The sequence below is a fragment of the Vicia villosa genome, unplaced genomic scaffold (assembly GCF_029867415.1).
Source record: "Vicia villosa cultivar HV-30 ecotype Madison, WI unplaced genomic scaffold, Vvil1.0 ctg.001514F_1_1, whole genome shotgun sequence".
In the NCBI taxonomy this organism is placed as follows: Eukaryota; Viridiplantae; Streptophyta; class Magnoliopsida; order Fabales; family Fabaceae; genus Vicia; species Vicia villosa.
This window is the reverse complement of record NW_026705646.1, coordinates 109,413-135,696: the sequence shown is the minus strand read 5'-3', so window position 1 is coordinate 135,696 and position 26,284 is coordinate 109,413. Positions and strand designations below refer to the sequence as shown.

General features: G+C 32.8%; 1 protein-coding gene, 1 long non-coding RNA gene and 1 pseudogene across 3 annotated transcripts; 1 reads left to right on the top strand and 2 right to left on the bottom strand.

Moving 5' to 3' along the window:
• The first annotated feature begins 1,007 nt into the window (after positions 1 to 1,007).
• On the top strand, positions 1,008 to 2,963 carry LOC131635586 (uncharacterized). Of its 2 annotated transcripts, none has more exons than XR_009293834.1 (3): positions 1,008 to 1,439; positions 1,603 to 2,024; positions 2,245 to 2,963. It is a non-coding gene; the product is annotated as an uncharacterized LOC131635586 (long non-coding RNA). The 2 variants fall into 2 exon arrangements; XR_009293833.1 differs by having other exon boundaries at positions 1,009 to 1,439; positions 2,282 to 2,961.
• Positions 2,964 to 4,933: 1,970 nt separating this feature from the next.
• Positions 4,934 to 7,320, bottom strand: LOC131635598 (probable cyclic nucleotide-gated ion channel 20, chloroplastic). The gene is made up of 8 exons (XM_058906231.1): positions 7,094 to 7,320; positions 6,906 to 7,004; positions 6,255 to 6,374; positions 5,907 to 6,155; positions 5,571 to 5,816; positions 5,331 to 5,476; positions 5,158 to 5,235; positions 4,934 to 5,069 (listed from the first exon to the last, which is right to left on the bottom strand). The coding sequence occupies exons 1-8, from the start codon at positions 7,256 to 7,258 to the stop codon at positions 4,934 to 4,936; spliced, it is 1,239 nt and encodes a 412-aa protein (XP_058762214.1). The 5' UTR covers positions 7,259 to 7,320.
• Positions 7,321 to 20,777: 13,457 nt separating this feature from the next.
• LOC131635597 (probable cyclic nucleotide-gated ion channel 20, chloroplastic) lies at positions 20,778 to 23,818 on the bottom strand (annotated as a pseudogene).
• Positions 23,819 to 26,284: the final 2,466 nt, after the last annotated feature.

The window sequence follows — 26,284 nt, the reverse complement described above, 5'->3', positions numbered from 1 at the left end:
CTAATAAGGTTCATTTCTAATGTGACATAAATTTCAATTTTTATACATCTCAGTAGAGAAGTTCGGAATACTTCGCGTAAGCCATCATCGAGCAAAGTAAGTCAGAAAGCGTCGTCGTGAAAATAAATCACAAGTGACATGTGGTACGCGTCGAGCATAACCACAAAAATAACCTACAAGAGAAACACAATCGAGACATCGCAAGAATATACATCTCAATGAATGAGAGATCAGATGAATCGCATCGGAAATAAGTTCGTGTCCCACAAATAAAGTGGAACACGACGCAAATCAAGTCGCAAGATAAATCGCACTGGAAGCGAATTCGTGTCCCACAAATAAAGTGGAACACGAGACAAGTTTTACGTAATCGAAGGCTCTCTCAAAGTACCTCACACATCTCAACAATCAAATCAGTAATAACAAGGAAATGCGAACAAAGTCGCACAATCGAATTGCGAAACCAAAATAGATGTGAAATTCTAATTAAATTCTAAAACAAAATCTAACAAGAGCAAATTGTTTTTTGTGACATTTTTATCTAAAAAAGCAACGAAACACAATTATGTACAAAACAATTAAATTCTAACGAGCAAAAGATATTACATGTTTTTATTTCATTTTTATCTTGTAAAAAAACTAACAAAATGTATTGTTTTTATGTCATATTTATCACCTAAAAACCTATCAAAAGTATGAAAAAAAAGTTATGTACAAAACTAGATTATGACTAAAAATACATGGATAACCAGGGGGTAAAAGTTGAAAACAGTGGTGCAGCATGATGATGAGGGCGCAGGGCCCAGAGATTAGGCCCAAGGAGTGTTTTTTTTTGTTCAGTTTTTGTGACAAAAGTAGTGCAACCTGGGCTCAGAGGGGGTGAGAACAAGAATTTCGTGTAAGGCCCAATAATCAGTAGATCCACCAACAATTAATTCACTCAGATTTATTCCCTTTTTCAAATTAAACATTATGTTAATCACATCAGATTAATATCATTTAATGCAGATTTATGAGTCAATTAACAGCATATTATTATCAATTAATCCACATTAGTGTTAAAGTAAAAATAGGAAAGGGATTAGGGTTCAGGTTTAAATGAACATCAGACTTAGGAGAACTCAGCTTCCCCTCCTTTCACATGAATGAACGGTGGCGCCGGGAGAGGCTTCTTCTTCTCCGGCGAGCTCCCCTTCTCTTCGCCGTTAACAAAAACAAACGAAACTCCACTCCTCCGACGTCCTGCGCACTCATCTTGCTTCTCAAACTCTCCGATTTCGAATCTCCGTTTCAATTCAAGCTAATAGAACTCAACACGGGCTCGGTAACAACAAGAATGAACAAGAATCCGGGGATGAGGCACATGGCTTACTAATCAGAGACGAGTCTGATGCTTCTTCGAGCGCGACAACGAGAAATTCAGAGATAAAACGATTCAGGTACGATTTACTGTTATCGATTCTTTTTCTTCTCTTTTCGGCTTCATATTCTTCTCTGTGTTATCCCTTATTCTGATTTGACTTCGTTGCCGTCGCGATGTTGTTGTTCATATGCTGATATGCGACGAAGCTGAGTTACTGAAACGTTTTCGTATTATTGTAGTGATGCAGGTATGTTGAAGATTGAGGGAAATGATGTGATGCTGCGTTGATGGTGTTGATGTGGAAGATGAAGATCCGTGAAGATTGATGATGGTGAAGATTTGGTGAAGGTGATCTGAATGAGAATCGAATTGAAGTTGTTAATTCCGAATTGAGAGAGTCAAGATTGATTTGGTGATGGTGAATGGAACGAGAGAGAGGTTCTGAGTTTTTTTTTGTGATTGAAGATCGACGAATGATGTTATGGTAGATGAAGATTGTGGATGAGGTGAATTCAGAGAGGGAGGTAAAGTTTGTTATGCTTTTTTGGTTTCTGTTACGAGGTTGAATCGAGAGAGAATTGAAGAGTGTTTTCTGATGAAGCTTTTTCTGTTGAATCGTGATGGATGAAGATTCTGGTGGATGATTGAGAGTGATGAAGAGGTGAGTTTGTTACGTTTTCTGTTATGGGTTTTCTCCCCTCCTGAAATTCTGTTATGCTCTTTTTGTTATTTCTTCCCTTTCTTGTTGATTTTTTCTTCTAATCTCTTTGTTAGCAATTCTCTGCTGAACCGGTTTGAAGTTATGAAGTTGTAATTTATTGTTTTCCGCCGGTTCGGTTTCGTGTTGGTTTTTGCTTATGAGCTGCTGGTTTTTTGTGTAGACTGAGTTTATCTTGATGATGCCGGCTTTTATTTCAGATGAAGGGAGCTTCGTGAGTGCAGCTTGTTTTTTATTTGAAATACTCAGAATCGGTTTTCTTGTGCAAGCTATGCGGTTCAGTCTATTATGATGTGCAAGACCGGTTTGGCTTGCTGAGATAATTGGAGTTTTTTTTGTGTAATTTGTTCAGAATTTCGTTTTTTTTGTATAATATGACTTGGGCCTTTGAATAGTGTTATGGACATTTGTTGAGAACTTTTATTTGTAATCTTTGGATATTTGAATTTGGTTTATGAGCTTTGTATATATCGTTTTGTTATGAGTTTTGAATGAAACTTGAAATGTATGGTACTCTTGTTATTTTTGAACCCAAAGACACGCTTCCAATACGCAAATCATTCTTCTTTTTTTCTCAAGAACTTACACCCAAAAATGTTTAAGAACTTTGGTTCCTTTTTATTATCCTTTGAACTCAAATCGCTTCGACTTTTAATGAACAAAAACCAAATTACTTTGCCACTTCAATAAACTCTGACTCAATTCAATTCCCTCAATCTAAATGTGAGTCAAGTAACAAATATTAGGAAGAATAGTGCCTCGGTCTTTGAAACAGTCATGCCATACAGAATATGGGCTTCATGTATTTGAAGACAGATGGATCCACTTCTCGCACAAACCACGGTTCTTACATCATAACTACACCTTAAGGAATACTTGAAGAATATAAGAATTGAAGCACATGAGGACATCTCAACATGAAATTCAATGAATCTCAGTCGAGTTAAGGATCACACACACCATGCACAAGAAACTCTTTATAATTTTTCTTCGATTTTTGGGAGACGAAATAAACGTCTACCGTAACTTATAGCACATAAAAGAGGGCAAAATTTAGGGTGCAACACCTACTCCTGATCTGGAAGAGGAGACATATGATTATAAGTTGATCAGGACACGATCAACATGTACTTCTACTCCAAATCTTAACTTATGGGAGTTTAGAAGTAAAAGCTCAATGCTAAAGTAAACTCATGAAGGTATTCCTTTCTGATCCGTTATGTTTAACTCAAGATGAGCTTATACCTGGTATCTTCTTCGGATCAAAGGAAACAGATATGTGAATTTTCATTCATAACCATAGAGCATTTGTTGGAGCTGAATACTGTGTCTCAACCACAATGAAATATGGCCACGAATGTTGACTGCCCTAGTTGTTATCCAGAAAGGGTAGTGTTATTTAGAATTAAGGAAGTCAGATGGCTATGAAGAATCTGACTAATTCAGTGTTATGCCATAACTGAGTCTGTTTCAGAAACCTAAATGAGGGAATCTCCTCTATAGGTACAAACTATGGCATCCATCATCTCAAAATCAGAATGAAAGTCTGAAGAAAAGCTTATTGAGATGTTGTCTTATTCCATTCCTTGATATGTCTGGATGTTGCTGATAATTACACTCTATTGTTTCCACCCCAAGTGCTATGAATTAGATGTTAGAGATGTTAACCAAGAACCATGAAGGATTATGTCATATCAGATGTTACAACATCATCTCAAGGTTTTCAGTTATTTAAAAGTATTAAATTGCCAAGAGAAAAGTATATAAGTGTGAAGAGGCAATCAGTCAGAATGATCTAGTATGAGTAGTCAATTCTAACTGACTAACTGATAGGTACTTTGACGGGAGACTTAGTACTTATTAGATGTGCAGCCTGAATGCAAGATTTATATACTCTGTCGGGAGCTGAGTATTTGTATGAAGAATTCATGGACTCGTGTGAACTAAGCATCAGTATTAAAGTTCACTATTTATCTTCACAAGTCTAGGAAGTGTGGCAATGTTGTCTGGTGTTTATTTGAAGAGTTGATTCAAACAAGAAGAAACATATAGGTTCTGTTAAATATCTTGATGGGAGCTGGATATTAGAATTAACTGTGTGGAAATTTGAAAATATTTTGAAAGGAATCTTTTTTCTCTTTTGTTGAAAGTATCTTAATAAAAGAAAACATTTTTGTTATTTGTTTCTAATCTACTTCTTATAATTAAGAGAGTGCTAACTATTTTTTTCATTTTTATTTATTTAAAAGCTAGTACAAAAATTTAAAGAAAAATGGATTAAAAAAACAAACTAACTAATGGGCAAGGGGTGTAACGCCCAAATGCTGTGATATAAAAAACAAATACTATTTCTTAATATTTTGTCTTACTCCAGTGAAAACTAAACAAATAAAAATAAATGAAATGGGAAGAGGTTGAAGTAATCCAATTAGTAATGTTGTTGAGTGTTTTGCTTGTTGGCAAATGTTATGAACTAATAACGTAACTCAACAGAATAGGAAATAAGCTGGAAATTGTACTTTAATCACTGCAATGCAACAGTACTTGGAATTTAAGGAAGGATCTAGAAAAGCATAAGTTCGGGAGAAGGGAGTCAAGTTTCCACACCTAATCATTGGACATTAACGTACTTTCTGTTACGAGTCACGCCCTTGCTCCTTTATTTCAGGATCATTTGCCACCTCTCCATTCTAATCATGAGAATTGGTTATGATAATATCACTTTTGTCCTTATTCATAACATTATCCAAGCCTACAAGACAGAAATTTCTACTGTCAGCAACATTATCCAAGCCTTCAACCACAAATACTTGACTGCACTAAACGGATTCCGCACCCAGCCGCACGTTCCTCTAAACAGAATGATCGGCATTCTCTTGGAACTGACGTATGTCACTCACGAGTCCCTCTGGCAAGTTCCGGAGAATCATTTCATCCGGAACACCTCGTGTTTCTTCCCAAGCATTCTGTTCGGCTTCTCTAATTCTCCTGCATGACAGTTATTTGACAGATGCAATTTAGCAATTTAGCAATTGGTGTGATTAGTTGAAAGAGTTAGAAGTAGAACATTCTATACCTTCTGAGATCTTCAGATAAGCCACGACGGCCCATCCAATGCTCCACGTCACGGCTTCGGAGCTGCATCTCGAGCCTCCTGTAAGCAGCAACGAATAAAATGCATTTAATTTCTTTACAATCCTACGGAAGAAAATACAAAGGAGCACCATAAGTTAGAGAAAAACATTCTACCTTCGTGCGAGACCTTGGAGAAAATTATGAATGTTTGCAATGAGGACTGCGAAAAGGGAGAGTCCCAATCCAATGATGGACATGGTGAACATGACCTCCCACGCAAAATGGTTGGGGGTCAGATTTCTTGCCAGAGTGCTAAGTTGCTGCATCATAAATCAATAATTGGTAAGTAAATAAATAATCGGTAAGTGATAGTAATTACAAATGAGGGAAAAAATAAAGGAACAAAATGAATACCTGAAATCCCCAAAAGAGGGAATAGATATATTTGCCGGTCACACTGGCTTGTACGGTCAGCGGTAGAGCATTCCCATATATTCCGTACGAAAAATCACCAGATGTGACGTTAAAACAATTTCCTGCACCTAAATCAGCTCCCCATGCAGCGGATATAGCCGGAAAATTAGAATTACAGTCTATCAATGCCTTGCATAAAGGTAGATCGGCAAGGTGGCAGGCTTCTATCAAACACTGGTCAACCCTCTAGAAAAAGAAAAGTAATCAGAGAAAAGTTAATAAATTAAAAGTTACAAATTATTTAACATTCATTAACTAAATTAAACTATTACTCACCTGTAGAGCAAAGAGGTACCAGCATGAACCAACGATATGGCTAAATAGCATGAAAAAGAGAAGATTTATGATGAAATTGGCCCAAGCAGACTTAAATATAAAACCAGATGGAGACTGGCCAATCAGCAGAGGTAGAAATCTGAACAGCCGGGGAATATACTGGACAAGGATCAATATGATAAGAAGCTTCTTTGCATGTTGTTCTCCATCTGACTTGGAGGGATTTGGCAGGTGAAATAAGAATAATATCTGCAAATATTACACACATCATATATTATGATAAAGAGTAACTAAAAAATAAAGTCAGAAAAGTAAAGAGTATGAAAGGATAAAGGAAGATATATATACCTGCGGAAGAGGTATCACAACACATAAGTCAATGAGAAAATAACCCTTAAAGTATTTAAGAGCTATTTTTGTAAGACCGTCAACCACCCTAGACTTGGGAGAAACATATGCCAACCAAAACTGTAAAGTATAATAGTATAAAAACAAAAATAAGCTCATCAAGGTTGTATATAGTTTATGATTACATCAGAATAAATATGGTTACACTAACCCAACATTATATTTAAAACCATCAATAGTAGGGGTGTGCAAAAAAAACCGGTTCTCTATAACCAAATTGATAACCAAACTGTTCAACTTTTTAAAATCCAATTCAAAAGTTAAAATATAACATTAGGTGACCCATTTGTGATCCAAATAATAAACCAGTACCTATGAAAACAATTTGGTTTTGCTATTGGATACCCAAATTTATTTGTCTCATATATACTTTTATTTTATCAAGAGTATTGCTTCAAACTCAATTAAATTAGATTTAAGGATTCTAACAGAAGCATTGTGTTCTTCATTCATGTATCATTAGTTAAACTCTAGCCATCTCTTTCTTTTCTATTGTCTGCATTTTTATATTGTTGTTGTCACTTTAAATCATCTCATTTATTCTCCTTCAACTTTCAAGTATTACTAATTTTTAATTAAAATGAAAGTTACCTGAAGAAGAATGTTTAGTAAAAATACAAAGTCGGTTATGCTTCTCATTCCAACCAGAGCTTTTGCTATTACCCAGTTTATAGGAATACATTTGGTTTCCTACAATCAAAAAATGAAAGTTTTTATTTTATTTGAAACAGGTAAAAGTAAGATTTTTTATTTAAACAAAAAAAGGAAACTAAGCATACCTTGTTCACATGAATAGTGAAGAAAAACAAAGGATCAATAAATATTGAAACCAAGCAAAAGATGGCTAAAAGCCTGTTCCATCTCCTTATGAAGTTTGGCAAGCTACTGTTCCCTGCACCACGGAGCGGACGGGTCTCTGTTCTTTGTGTGACAACTTCATCCATGATAATAACTAGCCACAAAAAAGGCACTCAATGAAGCACATTTGAGAAACAATTTTCAATCAGAAGAAAAATCAACAAGGAAAATTAATTAAAAATCACTTTTAATATCTCAACACAATAAAAAACATCCATGATTTATTTGAGAATTTTTGGATTAAAGGAAGATAGAAAATGAAGGTGGAACTTGTAACATAAGCAAGAAAAGGACCAAAATCAACAATGAACTTCAACAATTTTTAGAACCAAGCAAATTTGTTTAAAAACCATCAAAATCATCTTCAAACATTAAATATTTTTTTTTCATATTTTTTAATTAGAGACAAATTAAAATTAAAATCAAAAGATTAATTAAATAATTGTGTTGACCAAATGAGACACTTAATCAAAACAATTTTCTAATTTGTCACGAAATTTGAAAAAAGTAAATAAAAATCAGAATCAAATAATAGACACTCTAAAATACGTTGATGATTGTTTTTGGAATTTTTGAAGTTATGGAAGTATTTTAAATAAAATCAAGAAGTTGAAGAAATAAAAAAAGAAAATAAAATGTGATACATTAACGTCCACTTTGATTTAATCAGTAAAAGACAAAAATTCTGCCCAGCGAATTAAAACACGCCACCTATCCATCTTCAACAACCGAAAAGCGATTTTCATGCCCTAGTTCCCATGTTTATCAACCAAACTTCACACTAGCATAACTCTTTCATTTCTTAACGAAATCAAACGAAATTAAAATAAAAACTGTAGATCTAAACAAGAGGAGCAACATATCACCAAAAAATTTCACAAATGAACAAATAATCATAGAGAAAATCAAGCAGCAAGGTACAACATACTTGACACCATTTTGAGAAACGAACTACACACATGCAAGAAGAGAGATGTGAGCAAGTTTACCTTAGTGGAAAATAAATCCACGAGCTCCTGAGCTTGTAAGAGTGAGTTAGAAACCCAGAGATCTTCCTTAATAAGAGGAAAATGTTGAGAGAATGAAGCTTGGAATGGCCTAATATTTGAAATTCATTGGGTGATTTGAATATAGATCACTGTCCCTCTGTCTTGTTGGGATTAAGGAAACTAGGATGGATGACCAAACTTGTCTTTTTTTCACCCTGCATTCTTTCTGCACCGGATTCCACTTTTGGAAGTTTGGTTAATGTTTTCATGTGCCTAGCTTACGTTCTTTTTCTTTCATTATTCAATTTCGTTATTTTAACAAATTTTTTTCATTTTCATTTTACATTCATCCAATATTTTATATTCAATAATATACTTTTACTATTTTTTTATAGTTGTAATATAATTTTTTTTTTTTAAAAGTGTTATGATTTATAGTCAATTTTGTATTCTTGTATCAAATATTTTATTTTAAATTTGTGATTAATTATAAATTGATAATTGTCTTCTACTTATTTATATTATAAATTTTTATTTATTAATATTTATATATTTATTTAGAATTATATGAATCAATTGAAAAATATCACCCTGGCACCTTATTATTTAGGTAAACTTTTTTAATAAAGATAAATTTTAAATTAAAACAAAAAAACAAAAATGGTTGAGATTATATATGTATTTTTAGTTTAGTTTGAACAACATTTGTATTTTGAGTTTAGTTTGAACAATATTTGTATTTTGTATGGGAACCATTTTAGATTTGAAACCACTTTTGGATTTAAGTACAATATTTTGAACATGTCAATCAATGTCATTTCTTGTGTTTTTATATTGCGTCTAATATTTCAAATTTATTGTCTTCTATTATCAATTACATTACATAACACATTAATTAGACAAGGTACTCAAGAACATGTCAATAAAATGCTACAATAACTGCTTTCAAATGGTACACAATAGCTGATACGTAACACAATAGCTTATACATCATAAGTCAATAAAATTCTTGTACACTGATACAAATGGTGACTAACTCAAAAGAACTAACACAGTAGCTGATACAACTTTAATATTCAAAAAAGTAACACAGAACCATGACTAACTCAGAAAAACTTAATACATGATAAAACCCATAACTAAGAACATTACAAAAAAGTATCATAATCCAATATTTTTCAAGCTTCATCTTGTTCAACTTCCTCTTACACTGATCTATCTCTTTTCTTGTTTCTTCACATGACACTTCAACTTTGAAAAACTCCATCTGCATATCTTCCAATTTCTTAGTAAGCTTTTCCAACCTAGACATCACAACATGCCCCTTATTATCTTCAGTTTCCTCATAAAACCATTCAAAAAACCCACAACTGGGTTGCCCAAATCCCTGCAAAGTACATAGAATGTTGTTTAACTTCTTAAACCTTACAACTAACTTTCAATGGATAAATAACATACCTTATAATGCGGACATCCCCAAAAATGTTTCCCAAAGCTCTTAGCTGTCGTCGTCCTTTGTAGAATCGCCCTATCTCTATAGTGGCAAAACGGTTTTTATGACATATTCAAACTTTCATGGCTTCTTTGTATCAAAGATGACGAACAACTCGAACATTTCAAGTAGATGTCGTTCAATTTTTAAAAAGGGGGAAAGAAGGAAGAAGAAGAACCGTAATTTGATTTCACGTTTGCAGAGAATAGGAGAAAAGGGAAAGGAGAAAAAATGAAGAAGAACCTACTGTCCACATCATATGCCATGCAAGCTTAATAAACGTCTGTTATCATAAAATGGACGGAAAGGACCATCCTGCCCCATTTTAGAAAGTTAAGGGAGCAATTTGCATTTTTTAAAAATTAAGGGACTAAACTGGACCCCGAACTAAAGATAAGGGACAGAAAAGGTTATTTTGCCTAATTTATACATATAATCATATATTTATTGTAATGACTTGTTCTTGATTTATGAATAAGTTAATATGATAGTATAATATTGTAAAGTCGTCAAATTTCGTAAAAAAATAATAATTACTTTGTACATTTTATGTATAATTTTAAGAAGAGTGATTAAAATTTCCTCTTTCTTCCCTGTTTGCAATTAGACATGATTTAAAATTTATTTATATTTTGTATTATTTTATTGTGAGTGATGATTATATTTAGAATTTGAATGTAAAGAATAAATATGTGAAATTATGATATTTTAAAGTTTTAAAATTTTGATGGTGTTGTGATATTTTTTAGAGACTAAGTCATCCGGTTCGATCGATTTAATAAATATATAATATTATAACAGAGACCGTTTATTCAACCGAGTTATCTAATTTAATCTGATTTAGTCATGCCGTTCAACTAGTGACTCAGTTGTGATATTTTTTGCGCATATGTTTTTCTTGACATACTCCACATCGTATTTTTATTTTCTCAACGGTGTTCATTTCAGTCCTAATTCAAACAGAGCTTCACCGGTGTTCCCAAAGAAGATTGTCCGAACAACACTCGCATTAGGACTGAAATGGACACCGTTGAGAAAATAAAAAGACGATGTGAAATCTGTCAAGAAAAACATACGCGCAAAAAATATCTGCATCGACCAAATACTACAGGCCCTTCTAACTAGTTACACATTGTTGTGTGCTACAAATACTAAGTTGTATTAATATTATGTATAATAATATATTTTTTAAATTAGTATTTTGTTTTTTATTTTTTATATTAAATTTTGAAAGAATTATTTTTTTTTTTTATTATTTAAAATTAATTAAAATTAATTTTTAACCAATTAAAAATATTTATTAGATTTATAAATCATAAATATATAAAAAAAAATCATTTAAATAAAAAAAACAAAAAATAATAAAAAAAGGGCTTACGCCACTCCATTTGGCGACATGGTTCAATTCCGTGGCATATTGGAATTTTTTTTTTTAAATTGTGACATTCGGGGAAATTGTTTTCACAGCTGTGGCATTAGGGAAAAAATTTCAAAATTTTAGGTTGCATAACTCGTCAGCGCCTTATAATCCTTTGAAAATTCTTGAAACTAAAAACATGATAAAAATGTGCAACATTATAATTACTAATAAAAACAAATCAAATGTACATGAAAATAAAAATTAAACCAAACACATCCTTAATTATCATCATTATTAAAACATCAAATCATTCACTTATTGGCTAGGTTGAAACTAGGATAGTCTAGACTAGACTCTAAAAACAAGACAACAGATGTTTGGCAAAACAATGGCCAAACCCTCACACTTCCTAAATCAGACACCTTCAAGAACTAAAAATGTGGATCATGCATCTTTGAAGTCTTCTTGCAATACTTGTAACAATGTGATACCAACTCTGCAACAGTAGTCTTGAGCATAGTAAAGTCTTCTATAACTGTATTAAAACAGGATCACAAAATATGCCTAAAGTTGAGACATACTAGTATAGTAGTACTGGGTAGGCCTCTTTTGTGACATCTAGTAGTGTTAGGGCTTGACAACAAAATCAAAACTAGTTTTAATCCATGGTAATCTTATCTTATTAAATATTTATCTTATTAAATATTTAGCTCATATGGCCCACACAGTCACCTCTCAATTCAAAGTCTTTAGCATAAAATAGCATTACAAACACTAAAATGCTTTCTAAAGACCACTCTTTGCTATGTCCTGTTCCACATAGAAATATACTGCAAGTTATTCACCTCGAGCCTCTTCCACGCAACCTACTTTTGATACTCTCAAGCATACGCCATACTCTCCGATTCAGCCACATATGATTACAAAGACAAGAGAACAGATGTAATACACCATAAACAACAGTTATGCTGAATGCACTCTACAGGAACAAGCAAAGATAATGGAACATATGAGGAACAGATGAGGAACGAGTAAGTAATTGGTGCCATAACTTTTTTGGTGCAGTTCATGTTACATTTTTGCAATTATTGAGTGCCAAAAATGCATCGCATGAAGAATACTATGGTTTATCTATTTAATAGGTTTATCATTATCAAGTTTATTATTTCATCAAAACATACAAACCTTAACAAGGACCGCACATTATTTTACTTTTAGCTAATGATAAAATCATGTTTTAAAATATAAGAGTTATGATATAATGTTATAGCAATTATTCGGGCCAACATATACAAATCACAAGCTTTATGACAGAATTTATTGGGCCAACATATACAAATCACAAGCTTTATGACAGAATTTATTACACAAACTTAATGATAGCAACTATGTTATTCCTCAGAGACAGAAAAGTTCACATTCACTATAAATATTTAAGGCCAACCATGTCGTATATAGTAGTGCAAATTCAAAGGGATTTCATAGTAGTTCGAGTTATGATACTGCAGAAAAGGTAGCTCTATGCTGCACTTTGAGATGAATACTGAAACTTAACAATATGAATTATGAGCAACTGTACTTTTTGTAGCTTGATTTCTATAAATTAAGTATAATGTTTAAAAATCCCGTAATCATTTCCTTCCTAAGCTTCCAACACTCTACTTATCATTCACACTCGTTCATATTTCTATATGCCTTTATCTTACCCAAAGCATGCTTAAAAAATAATATCAACCAATACCAAAAGAGTCATTTGGCCACATGTACACTAGATAGTTATTGATCAAATACCAACATTATAACTTTCCTATCAAGCTACAAATGTGGTAGTAAACTAAATTAATCAAATGCAGAATATATAACATTACCATAACACAAAGTTCCTTCATTGGAAGAGGTGTCACGAAAACACTTGGACCCTGTTTTAAAAATATTTAGTCAGAAGCAGAGAAAAATCATACTTCATCAAAAGTTTCTACCATTTATACTTCACATACTTCATTAGTCTAAAGTGAACTTCATCAAAAGTTTCAACCAATTATGCTTCACATACTCTTTTGATTCAAAGTTCATGTGCAAGATAATGAAATTTAAGTATTACATATGAATGCTTCTCTCCCTCGCTGAATAGCTTCAGCCTAATTGGAAGTCTCCGTGAGGCGATTGAGACACATATTGTGACGATTCACCATATCCTGATGTTTTTGTATCATGATGCATGAGTCGTACTCAATTCCAGAGTCAGAGTACGGATAAAACGATACTCCTCTGCCATTGCTGCAGTTTTCAGAGAGCTAATTAATTAGTCATAACAGAGTAAAATAATTTATTGCGAATTCCTTCAAGACTGAAATACTAAATAAATACCAAAACATCATATTCTATGAAAAAATATTAAGTAGATTATACATATTATACATAGTTATAAACGAATTTCAAATCACCACATTAGACAAATTCATTCAACTTCTAATCATCCTACACCATAAATAAATGAATCTTTAGCATAATTAAATAGATGAGTTTGATTCATGAATCCGTGTTTTAAAATACACTCGATCGATATCAATTCACACCATAAATCCTTGTTTTAAAATTTGTCTACACATGTGCAGCAGTTCATGCTAGTGACTATACACTTTTATTTAATTTCAGCTTACAGCAAAGCTTCTGGCTTCCTCTCAACTTCAAATGACAGACAATCAATATTCACAAATTTTAAAAAAGGGAATTGACATTTGCTGTTAAACATCTGACCAAAGTATGAATTTAGATATTACAGTGATAAAATAAAGATCAATCATGAAGGTACTAGACTTACAAGAATGTCTTGACCAAAGTATGAATTTAGACATTACAGTAATAGAGGTGTATATTCAGAGTCTTCTGACCACAATTTTTCTTTTTCTTGTTCACATTCAAATAGGTAAGAAAAATAAATAAAGGATTAAGAAAATTAACAGATCACACGCCATGCACAAAGAACACTGAGTTCCTTTTTCTAACAAGAAAGATTGGATGTACCTTACATCGAGGTTTGTAACACAATTGTGCATCCCCTGAAAATGAATACAAACTTAAATTCACTTAAAACTTCATGCTAGATGCTTTTTAGTCAGAAACTATCTCTCAAAGGATCAATTTTATGATGTAGTCTTTCTCGGGTCCTCTGAGAGTCATCATCACCTTTTGTGATATGCAAAAGTTTGATAAGATGACACAACAAATCGCCAGCTAGCAATATTTCTTGGAGATCTTGTTCCTGTCTGTTGATATATTATACAAGGACATAAGATGTTTGTTGGACTGCTTAACTGAAAAGCCATGAATAGGGTCTGCAAGCCAAATGTACTTGTCTCGGCATATTCTATTGGTTTTTATGCCTCGTAAAATAGAGAGAAGCTTCACATATTGTTCCTGCACATAACTTAAGATTGATGGTCTAACACAAGGCATGACTAGAAAACCCACAAGAAGCATAACCCGAAATCATAGTATTCCATTTAACAACATCTCTAACGGGAATTCCATTAAATTAAACATGTGGCGGACCTTGCAAATTGGTCACTTTTGCAAAAGTTTGATAAAATAGCATTACAAACACTAAAATGTTTTCTAAAGAAAACAATGTGGGACCACTCTTTGCTATGTCCTGTTCCACATAGAATTATACTGCAAGTTATTCACCTCGAGCCTCTTCCACGCAACCTTTTTTTGACACTCTCAAGCATATGCCATACTCTCCGATTCAGCCACATATGATTACAAAGACAAGAGAACAGATGTAATACACCATAAACAACAATTGTGCTTAATGCACTCTATAGGAACAAGCAAAGATAATGGAACAGATGAGGAACGAGTAAGTAATTGGTGCCATAACTTTTTTGGTGCAGTTCATGTTACATTTTTGCAATTTTTGAGTGCCAAAAATGCATCGCATGAAGAATAAACTATGGTGTTATCAAGTTTATCATTTCATCCAAACATACAAACCTTAACAAGGACCGCACATTATTTTACTTTTAGCTAATGATAAAATCATGTTTTAAAATATAAGAGTTATGTTATAATGTTATAGCAATTATTCGGGCCAACATATACAAATCACAAGCTTTCATGGAGATGGTTTAGTAGTAAGGAGCTTCCTAGTAGACTTAATTTTTACGAATGGTACAAATTTCCATTGCTTTGTAGAATACCTCTTTAGGGTGTTCTTGTTGTAAGGGTTGCACCCCTAGTGCGATATCTTATATACAATTGCTTATTAAAAAAAAAGTTCACATTCACTATAAATAATTAAGGCCAGCCATGTCGTATATAGTAGTGCAAATTCAAAGGGATTTCATAGTAGTTCAAAGCTCTAAGCTGCACTTTGAGATGAATACTGAAACTTAACAATATGAATTATGAGCAACTGTACTTTCTGTAGCTTGATTTCTATAAATTAAGCATAATGTTAAAATTCCCGTAATCATTTCCTTCCTAAGCTTCCAACACTCTACTTATCATTCACACCCATTCATATTTCTATATGACTTTTTCTTACCCAAACCATGCTTAAAAAAATAATATCAACCAATACCAAAAGAGTCATTTGGCCACATGTACAATAGATAGTTATTGATCAAATACCAACATTATAATTTTCCTATCAAGCTACAAATGTAATAGTAAACTAAATTAATCAAATGCAGAATATATAACATTACCATAACACAAAGTTCCTTCATTGGATGCTGTGCTAAATGCACTCTACAAGAACAAGCAAAGTAATTGGTTCCATAACTCTTTTGGTGTAGTCCATGCTAATTTTTGCAATTATTTTGATTGCCAAAAATGCACGGCATGAAGAATAAACTATGGTGTTATCTATCTATTAAGTTTATCAATTCATCCAAACTCACAAACCATAACAAGGACGGCACATTATTTTACTTTTTTAGCTAATGATAAAATCATGTTTTAAAAGATAAGAGCTATGTTATAATGGTATAGCAATTATTAGGCCCAACATATACAAAACACAACACAAGCTTTATGACAGAACTTATTACACAAACTTAATGACAGCATTAATGAATCCAAATTTAGCATACATATCAACAAGTGAATTGGCAACAGCTGTATCTTGTATCTGACTCGAAACGCAACTTAGGAACCAATGCATGGATTTGATTGCCCAGTTCTACTGGCAAGAAAATTGAAACAAAACTCTGAAGAAAGACAGCTTACGGTATATTCCGTCAGTCTGATATTCTTTCTTAATGTCAGCACAAAGAGCTGAAGAGCGTCTTTCCCCAAACCATGTCTAGCATAACATGAAATTATGGAGCTGCAGAGAGTCGAGTCCCATTGTTCTTTGTTCTTTAAAAGTCGCATAGGATTCTTTAAAACTAGCTTACCCTTTTCCAAATCTCGCAAGCTGGAACAAATACTCATCAATGTTGAATAGAACTGCTCTAGAGAAAGCTCTTACCGCCCAGCTCTATGACAGGCCCATATCAAAGAGTTCCAGGATGTAACATCAAGTTGCTTCATTTAAGATATTCTAAATCATCGTCAAGCTTCACCGCATATAAATTAGCACCAACAATAACATGTTTAAGTCCCTGAAATTCCAACACTCTACTTATCATTCACACCCATTCATATTTCTATATGCCTTTTTCTTACCCAAACCATGCTTAAAAAAATAATATCAACCAATACCAAAAGAGTCTATTGGCCACATGTACACTTGATAGTTATTGATCAAATACCAACATTATAATTTTCCTATCAAGCTAGCTACAAATGTGATAGTAAACTAAATTAATCAAATTCAGAATATATAACATTACCATAACACAAAGTTCCTTCATTGGATGAGGTGTCACGAAAACACTTGGACCCTGTTTTAAAAATCTTTAGTCAGAAGCAGAGAGAAATCATACTTCATCAAAAGTTTCTACCATTTATACTTCACATACTTCATTAGTCTAAAGTGAACTTCATCAAAAGTTTCAACCAATTATGCTTCACATACTCTTTTGATTCAAAGTTCATGTGCAAGATAATGAAATTTAAGTATTACATATGAATTCTTTTCTCCCTCGCTGAATAGCTTCTGCCTAATTGGAAGTCTCCGTGAGGCGATTGAGACACATATTGTGACGATTCACCATATCCTGATGTTTTTGTATCATGCATGAGTCGAACTCAATTCCAGAGTCAAAGTACGGATAAAGCGATACTCCTCTGCCATTGCTGGAGTTTTCAGAGAGCTAATTAGTCATAACAGAGTAAAATCAATAGTAATAATTTATTGCGAATTCCTTCACCGCTGAAATACTAAACAAATTCCAAAACATCAGATTCTATGAAAAAGTATTTAGTAGATTATACATATTATACATAGTTATAAACGAATTTCCAATCACCACATTAGACAAATTCATCCAACTTCTAATCATCCTACACCATAAATAAATGAATCTTTAGCATAATTAAATAGATGAGTTCGATTCATGAATCCGTGTTTTAAAATACACTCGATCGATATCAATTCACACCATAAATCCTTGTTTTAAAATTTGTCTAAACATGCGCAGCAGTTCATGCTAGTGACTATACACTTTTATTTAATTTCAGCTTACAACAAAGCTTCTGGCTTCCTCTCAACTTCAAATGACAGAGGTACATTCACAAATTTTAAAAATGGAAATTGACATTTGCTGTTAAGCATCTGACCAAAGTATGAATTTAGACATTACAGTGATAAAATAAAGATCAATCATGAAGGTACTAGACTTACAAGAATGTCTTGAACAATCCATGAATTTAGACATGACAGTAATAGAGGTGTATATTCAGAGTCTTCTGACCACAACTTTTCTTTTTCCTGTTCACATTCAAATAGGTAAGAAAAATAAATAAAGGATTAAGAAAATTAACAGCTCACAGGCCATGCACAAAGAACACTGAGTTTCTTTTTCTAACAAGAAAGATTGGATGTACCTTACATCGAAGTTTGTAACACAATTATGCATCCCCTGAAAATGAATACAAACTTAAATTCATTTAAAACTTCATGCTAGATGCCTTTTAGTCAGAAACTATCTCTCAAAGGATCAATTTTATGATGGAGTCTTTCTCGGGTCCTCTGAGAGTCACCATCACCTTTTGTGATATGCAAGAGTTTGATAACATGATACAACAAATCGCCAGCTAGCAATATTTCTTGGAGATCTTTGTACAAGGACATAAGCTGTTTGTAGCACTGCCCAACTGAAAAGCCATGAATAGGGGTCAGCAAGCCAAATGTACTTGTCTCGGCATATTCTATTGGTTTTTATGCCTCGTAAAATACAGAGAAGCTTCACATATTGTTCCTGAACATAACTGAAGATTGATGGTCTAACACAAGGCATGACTAGAAAACCCACAAGAAGCATAACTCGAAATCATAGTATTCCATTTAACAACATCTCTAACGGGAATTCCATTAAATTAAACATGTGGCGGACCTTGCAAATTGGTCACTTTTTTGGAAACATGCCAAGAGAGGTGTTGGTGGTGGTGGATAGTAGTTTATCGTCGCGTTTAGGAGTAGAAGAAATATGGCGAAAAAGAGTAGTTTGTGAAGTGGATTTGAGGAAAGATATGGGATTAGGAACGGTGGTTCGAAAGAGTAAGGTGAATTTTGCTTTAAGCTCAAATCAAAATGGGAAGATCAAGAAATTATGGCATCAATGAATCTACGGTAAACTACCAAGATATTACTTACTTATCCTAACCAAACCAAATCAGAATTTTAAATGTGATTACACGTCTCTAATTATTACTTACCATTAAAATTACATTATTATTTTCTATTAATTACACCTGACCTAAATCACAGCCGTAAACTCTATTCTAATTTCAATGTTTTTTTTTCTGTTGAATGAATTTTCAAAATACCCCGAATGTTTAAAATTTCTTGTATGAAATATCGGAAATTTCACAATTTCCTAGAAAAAATACCTGAAATTTCATAAAATCTACCGCAAAACTTATTTGTTTTTGTCAAATTTCTAGTATGAATGTAAAATTTCTGATATCATCCAAAGATTTGAAAAATCCAGTATCTCACATCGATTTGCTAAAATGTGATAACGAAAATCTTTGAACATTTATGTCATTTCATACTTTTTGGGGATGCCAAGTGTAATTCGGGGGTGGCATGTAGATTTCTCATACACATGCTATGCATAAAAGTCAAAGAAAAGAAAGAGTTTAAGTCCAAGTAATTTCCCTACTCTTTATCTATCTCTATGTATAAACAAATGCTTAGCAGGGGCAGATTCAGACAATACATATTGGAGCTAAATTAAAAATATATATAAGTTAAATATATTAAAAATAAAAATTAATATTATTTAAAGTAATTTATCATATAAGAAAGATAAATATTTTTGTAATTTTTAATTTGTCTTTTTAACCAATACTAACCATTGAGGCTATCCACGTGGATTACCTAAGCTTCCAGTATTACTTCCTTATTCTTTCTTTTACTTTGATATACTATTCTTCCTTTTATGTTTTTGATAAACACCCATCTTCTCATCACATCATTCATTTTTACTATCATGCATTAACTTTTCGTCAGATCACTTCTTCAACACATTCAAACCATTTAATTATTATTATATTTTACGACTCTTTTCTTATTTCAAATTCAAAATTGTATCTCTATATATTCACTTCTTCAACAATACTATATCTTACATCATGTAAAAAATTAGTGTGAAACCCGTGCCTCCGCACGGGTTCTGGTGTGGATCGGTTTTATGTTTCCAGTTAGAATATGGAATTCAAAAATAATAGAAAAAATCAAAATAAATTATAAAAAAAAGATAAAAAAGAAGTCTAATATTAATATATAAGTTAAAATTTAAAATATTAAATGTGTTCCAATATAATATAGGAGTTTTTTTTATAAACCACTAATATTTAGGTTTTTGTCGGCCACCTTGAGTAATTCATAGTATTTTTAAAAAGACATTTTTTTATTTGAACAATAACTATTATTTTTCTGTATATAAAAATATGTTTTCCTGTATTTATTTCTCGTATGTAAATATTATTTTTGTTTTGACATTCTTTATAAAATTATTGGAATCAATAGTAAATTTATTCCCGTATATAAATTTTAATTTTTTAAATTAATAGTAAATTTATTCTCGTATATAAAAAGGGTTTGCCAAACAGAACCTTATATATTACAAAGAAATAAAAAAAAAGGTATGTTCAATAAATTTATTACAATTATTTTATTTATTGATAGATTAAAAATATAATTAGTTTAATGAATGTTAATATCTGATAAAGTATTTGAAATATTTATTTTACTCATAAAGTCTAATAAATAAATAAATAAATAGCAAATAATAATAAAATAAATAAAATATAACCCTAAAATAGATATGATATTCATCCATATCTAAAATAACAAAAGAAACATAGAAGAAAATGCAAGCATTAATTTTCACAAAAGACTAAACTTTAGATATGCTAGTTGATGGAAATAGAGAATAATGTGTCTAACTGTCTAACTGTACACAAATTGTATTAAACTGCACTTTGGAACTATAATAAAAGTTTAGTAATTTATTTAGATGTCTATATCCAACTCAATATTTTAAATTGTACAACAATTACAACCAATACACACAAACCACTACTTATCCTAAACATTAGTAATGTTTCATATTGAACTCATATCACTTCAAATTTTCCTACATATACATCATAATTCAAGTGGTTGAGTTCATTTCACTTGTGATGCTTTCATCTTTCAATAGTCCATACCTAGCAGCAACTTTTTTCCATTCCTTCTCTTCAGATAAGTGTCCATGCCTTGACAAATATCTCTTAAGCTCAATCCGAAGGTTCCTTATTGGCTACACAAACACACCAAACTTCAAATCAAATAAATATAACATACCAAATTATCAGAACTTACATATTTTATATATTCACTCTGGTCTTATGTATAAGAGAAAATTTACTTTTTAAATTTATTAAATATATAATATATATGGTCTATATATGTCCTGATACATTAGTTATTCAATACCTCAGCCTGAGATTTCAAAGCAAGCTTGAAGAATCCACAAGCAACGTAGTGTTTCCCAACAGTTTCTGCCAATTTGATTTGTCCAATCCAATAAGACGAAGTCTCAAGCCTATCAAAACGACATTTGCTACAATTTACTGCACTGTAAAACGGCGTTGCTTGCACTTTACTCTTTCCTCTAACATGAGAAGATGTTACCGGAGTTTTAAGCTCTGCAGAATCGTTTTCTTGTTGTGGATACCAGAAGTAAACTTGAAGAACTCAGCCACTTAAAAAGTCTTAACCGATACACCAGACTAAACCTACAAGACAGAAATTTCTACTGTCGGCAAAATTATCCAAGTCTGCAACCACAAATACTTGACTGCCCTCAACTGGACACCTGCAACTATAATTTTCCAAGCCTGTTTCAATGGTCTTTGAACTCTAAACGGACTCCGCACCCAGCCGCACGTTCCTCTAAACAGAATGATCGACGCTCTCTTGGAACTGACGTATGTCAGTCACGAGTCCCTCTGGCAAGTTCCGGAGAATCATTTCATCCGGAACACCTCGTGTTTCTTCCCAAGCATTCTGTTCGGCTACTCTTATTCTTCTGCATGACAGTTATTTGACAGATGCAATTTAGCAATTTAGCAATTGGTGTGATTAGTTGAAAGAGTTAGAACATTCTATACCTTTTGATATCTTCAGATAAGCCACGACGCCCCATCCAATGCTCCACGTCACGGCTTCGGAGCTGCATCTCGAGCCTCCTGTAAGCAGCAACGAATAAAATGCATTTAATTTGTTTGCAATCCTAAGGAAGAAACATCTTATAATACCATAAGTTAGAGAAAAACATTCAACCTTCGTGCGAGACCTTGGAGAAAATTATGAATATTGGCAATGAGAACTGCGAAAAGGGAGAGTCCCAATCCAATGATGGACATGGTGAACATGACTTCCCACACAAAATGGTCGGGAGTCAGGTTACCTGCCAAGGTGCTAAGTTGTTGCATCATAAATCAATAATTGGTAAGTAAATAAATAATCGGTAAGTTATAGTAATTTGCTCATCACACTGGCTTGTACGGTCAGCGGTAGAGCATTCGCATATATTCCGTACGAGAAATAACCAGATGTGACGTTTAAACAATTTTCCGCACCTAAATCAGCTCTCCATGCAGTGGACATACCCGGAAAATCAGAATTACAGTCTATCAATGCCTTGCATACAGGTAGACCAGCAAGATGGCAGGCTTCTAAAAAACACTGGTCAACCCTCTAGAAAAAAAAAAGTAATCAGAGAAAAGTTAATAAATTAAAAGTTACAAATTATTTAACATTCATTAACTAAATTAAACTATTACTCACCTGTAGAGCAAAGAGGTACCAGCATGAACCAACGATATGGCTAAATAGCATGAAAAAGAGAAGATTTATGACGAAATTCGCCCAGGCAGACTTAAATATAAAACCAGATGGAGACTGGCCAATCAGCAGAGGTAGAAATCTGAACAACCGGAGAATATACTGGACAAGGATCAATATGATAAGGAGATTCTTTTCATGTTGTTCTCCAATAGACTTTGAGGGATTTGGCAGGAGAAATAAGAATAATATCTGAAAATATTACACACATCATATATTATGATAAAGAGTAACTAAAAAATAAAGTCGGAAAAGTAAAGAGCATGAAAGGAAAAAGGAAGATATATATACCTGCGGAAGAGGTAACACAATACATAAGTCAATGAGAAAATAACCCTTAAAGTATTTAATAGCTATTTTTGTAGGACCATCAACCACCCTAGACTTGGGAGAAACACATGCCAACCTAAACTGTAAAGTATAATAGTATAAAAACAAAATAAGCTCATCAAGGTTGTATATAGTTTATGATTACATCAGAATAAATAGGGTTGCACTAACCCAACATTATATTTAAAACCATCAAAAGTAGGGGTGTGCAAAAAAAACCGGTTCTCCATAACCAAATGGATAACCAAATTGTTCAACTTTTTAAAATCCAATTCGAAGGTTAAAATATAACATTAGGTGACCCATTTGTGATCCAAATAGTAAACCGGTACCTATGAAAACAATTTGGTTTTGCTATTGGGTACCCAAATTTATTTGTCTCATATATACTTTTATTTTATCAAGAGTATTGCTTCAAACTCAATTAAATTAGATTTAAGGATTCTAACAGAAACATATGTTCATCATTCATGTATCATTAGTTAAACTCTAGCCATCTCTTTCTTTTCTATTGTCTGCATTTTTATATTGTTGTTGTCACTTTAAATCATCTCATTTATTCTCCTTCAACTTTCAAGTATTACTAATTTTTAATTAAAATGAAAGTTACCTGAAGAAGAATGTTTAGTAAAAATACAAAGTCGGTTATGCTTCTCATTCCAACCAGAGCTTTTGCTATTACCCAGTTTATAGGAATACATTTGGTTTCCTACAATCAAAAAATGAAAGTTTTTATTTTATTTGAAACAGGTAAAAGTAAGATTTTTTATTTAAACAAAAAAAGGAAACTAAGCATACCTTGTTCACATGAATAGTGAAGAAAAACAAAGGATCAATAAATATTGAAACCAAGCAAAAGATGGCTAAAAGCCTGTTCCATCTCCTTATGAAGTTTGGCAAGCTACTGTTCCCTGCACCACGGAGCGGACGGGTCTCTGTTCTTTGTGTGACAACTTCATCCATGATTTAATAACTAGCCACAAAAAAGGCACTCAATGAAGCACATTTGAGAAACAATTTTCAATCAGAACAAAAATCAACAAGGAAAATTATTTAAAAATCACTTTTAATATCTCAACACAATCAAAAACATCCATGATTTATTTGAGAATTTTTGGATTAAAGGAAGATAGAAAATGAAGGTGAAACTTGTAACATAAGCAAGAATAGGACCAAAATCAACAATGAACTTCAACAATTTTTAGAACCAAGCAAATTTCAAAATAAATTTGTATAAAAACCATCAAAATCATATTCAAACATTCAGGATCAAGGTAAATAATTTTTTTCATATTTTTTAATTAGAAACAAATTAAAATTAAAATCAAAAGATTAATTAAATAATTGTTTTGACCAAATGAGACATTTAATCAAAACAATTATCCAATTTGTCACAAAATTTGAAAAAAATAAATAAAAATCAGAATCAAATAATAGACACTCTAAAATATGTTCATGATTGTTTTTGGAAATTTTGAAGTTATTGAAGTATTTTAAATAAAATCAAGAAGTTGAAGAAATAAAAAAAGAAAATAAAATGTGATACATTAACGTAAAAGACAAAAAGTCTGCCCGGCCAATTAAAACACGCCACCTATCCATCTTCAACAACCCAAAATCGATTTTCATGCCCTAGTTCCCATGTTTATCAACCAAACTTCACACTAGCATAACTCTTTCATTTCTTAACGAAATCAAACGAAATAAAAATCAAAACTGTAGATCTAAACAAGAGGAACAACATATCATCACAAAAATTCAAAAATGAACAAGTAATCATAGAGAAAATCAAGCAGCAAGGTACAACATACTTGACACCATTTTCACAAACGAACTACACACATGCAAGAAGAGAGATGTGAGGAAGTTTACCTTAGTGGAAAATAAATCCACGAGCTCCTGAGCTTGTAAGCGAGTTATAGAAACCCAGAGATCTTCCTTAATAAGAGGAAAATGTTGAGAGAATGAAGCTTGCTTGCACAAAACTCAGATTCGAAGAGGAAGAAAAATGTGAGATTAGCTTGGAAATTGGAATGGCCTAATATTTGAAATTCATTGTGTGATTTGAATATAGATCACTGCCCCTCTGTCTTGTTGGGATCAAGGAAACTAGGATAGATGACCAAACTTGTCTATTTTTCAGCCTGCATTCTTTTTGCACCAGATTCCACTTTTGGAAGTTTGGTTAATGTTTTCATGTGCATAGCTTACGTTCTTTTTCTTTCATTATTCAATTTCGTTATTTTAACAATTTTTTTTTTCATTTTACATTCATCCAAATATTTTATATTCAACAATATACTTTTAATATCTTTTTTATAGTAGTAAGATAATATTAATGTAATTTTTTTTTTAAAAAGTGTTATGATTTATAGTCAATTTTTTATTCTCGTATCAAATATTTTATTTTAAATTTATGATTAATTATAAATTCATAATTGTCTTCTACTTATTTATATTATAAATTTTAATTTATCAATATTTATATATTTTATTTATAATTATATGAATCAATTGAAAAATATCACCCTGACACCTTATTATTTATGTAAAATAATGTAATAAAGATAAATTTTAAATTAAAAAAAAATGGTTGAGATTATTAAACCTAACTCATACAATAGATCACAAAAACGATAGTTATAAACTTTATAAATTTATTCATGTTCTGGACTGGGCCAAGACTAGGCCCAACACCGCTTTCGGCCCAATAAGCCTCAGAGGCCCATGTATAGTTCATGGCCTTCCGACACGCCTTGCTCGGCACCAACACCGCGCTCGGCGTTCATTCTCCCCCGGACATCATCCTTGCCGAGGACCCTGCTCCGCGCAGGGCTCCTTCATATCCAATCCTCCGAATAACTCGGATCCCACGTGGCTCCTAAAAGACCGCGTCCTCCCTTGGACTTCGGAGCGGTTAACCAGGACAGAGGGCGTACACGCACCTCCGATATTTCCGCTCAGGAAACCTGGCAGTCTCCTAGTTGGGCTTGGGAATCCAACCCAATAGCGAGATCATGGCCCAGCGCTGGGGGCTATATATACCCTCTTTAACTAGAGGGTCAGGTATTCAATTCTCACTCACTCTTAGCTAGTACTTGCGCTCCTTTGCTCGTCATCTTACTTTGGCATTGGAGTACCTTGCAGGTACACCCCCCTCCTCCTCCTTCCTAGAAGATCCAGTCCGAGCAGCCTACGACGATTCTTCTGATCAGGTACGATCAGTGGCACCGTCTGTGGGAATCTTGCTTCCCCATCTTTAAAGAACAAAGATCAAAGCTAATCATCTCCAATCGTCATGGCTGAGAACAACAACATCCCAAGCGCTGACCCTTTCCTCCTCCACGAGCTGATCGAGGAATCCTCCCGCGAGCTAGCTCATCATCGTCGGGGGGATCGTCGGCGACAAAGGTCCGGGCATGAAACCCA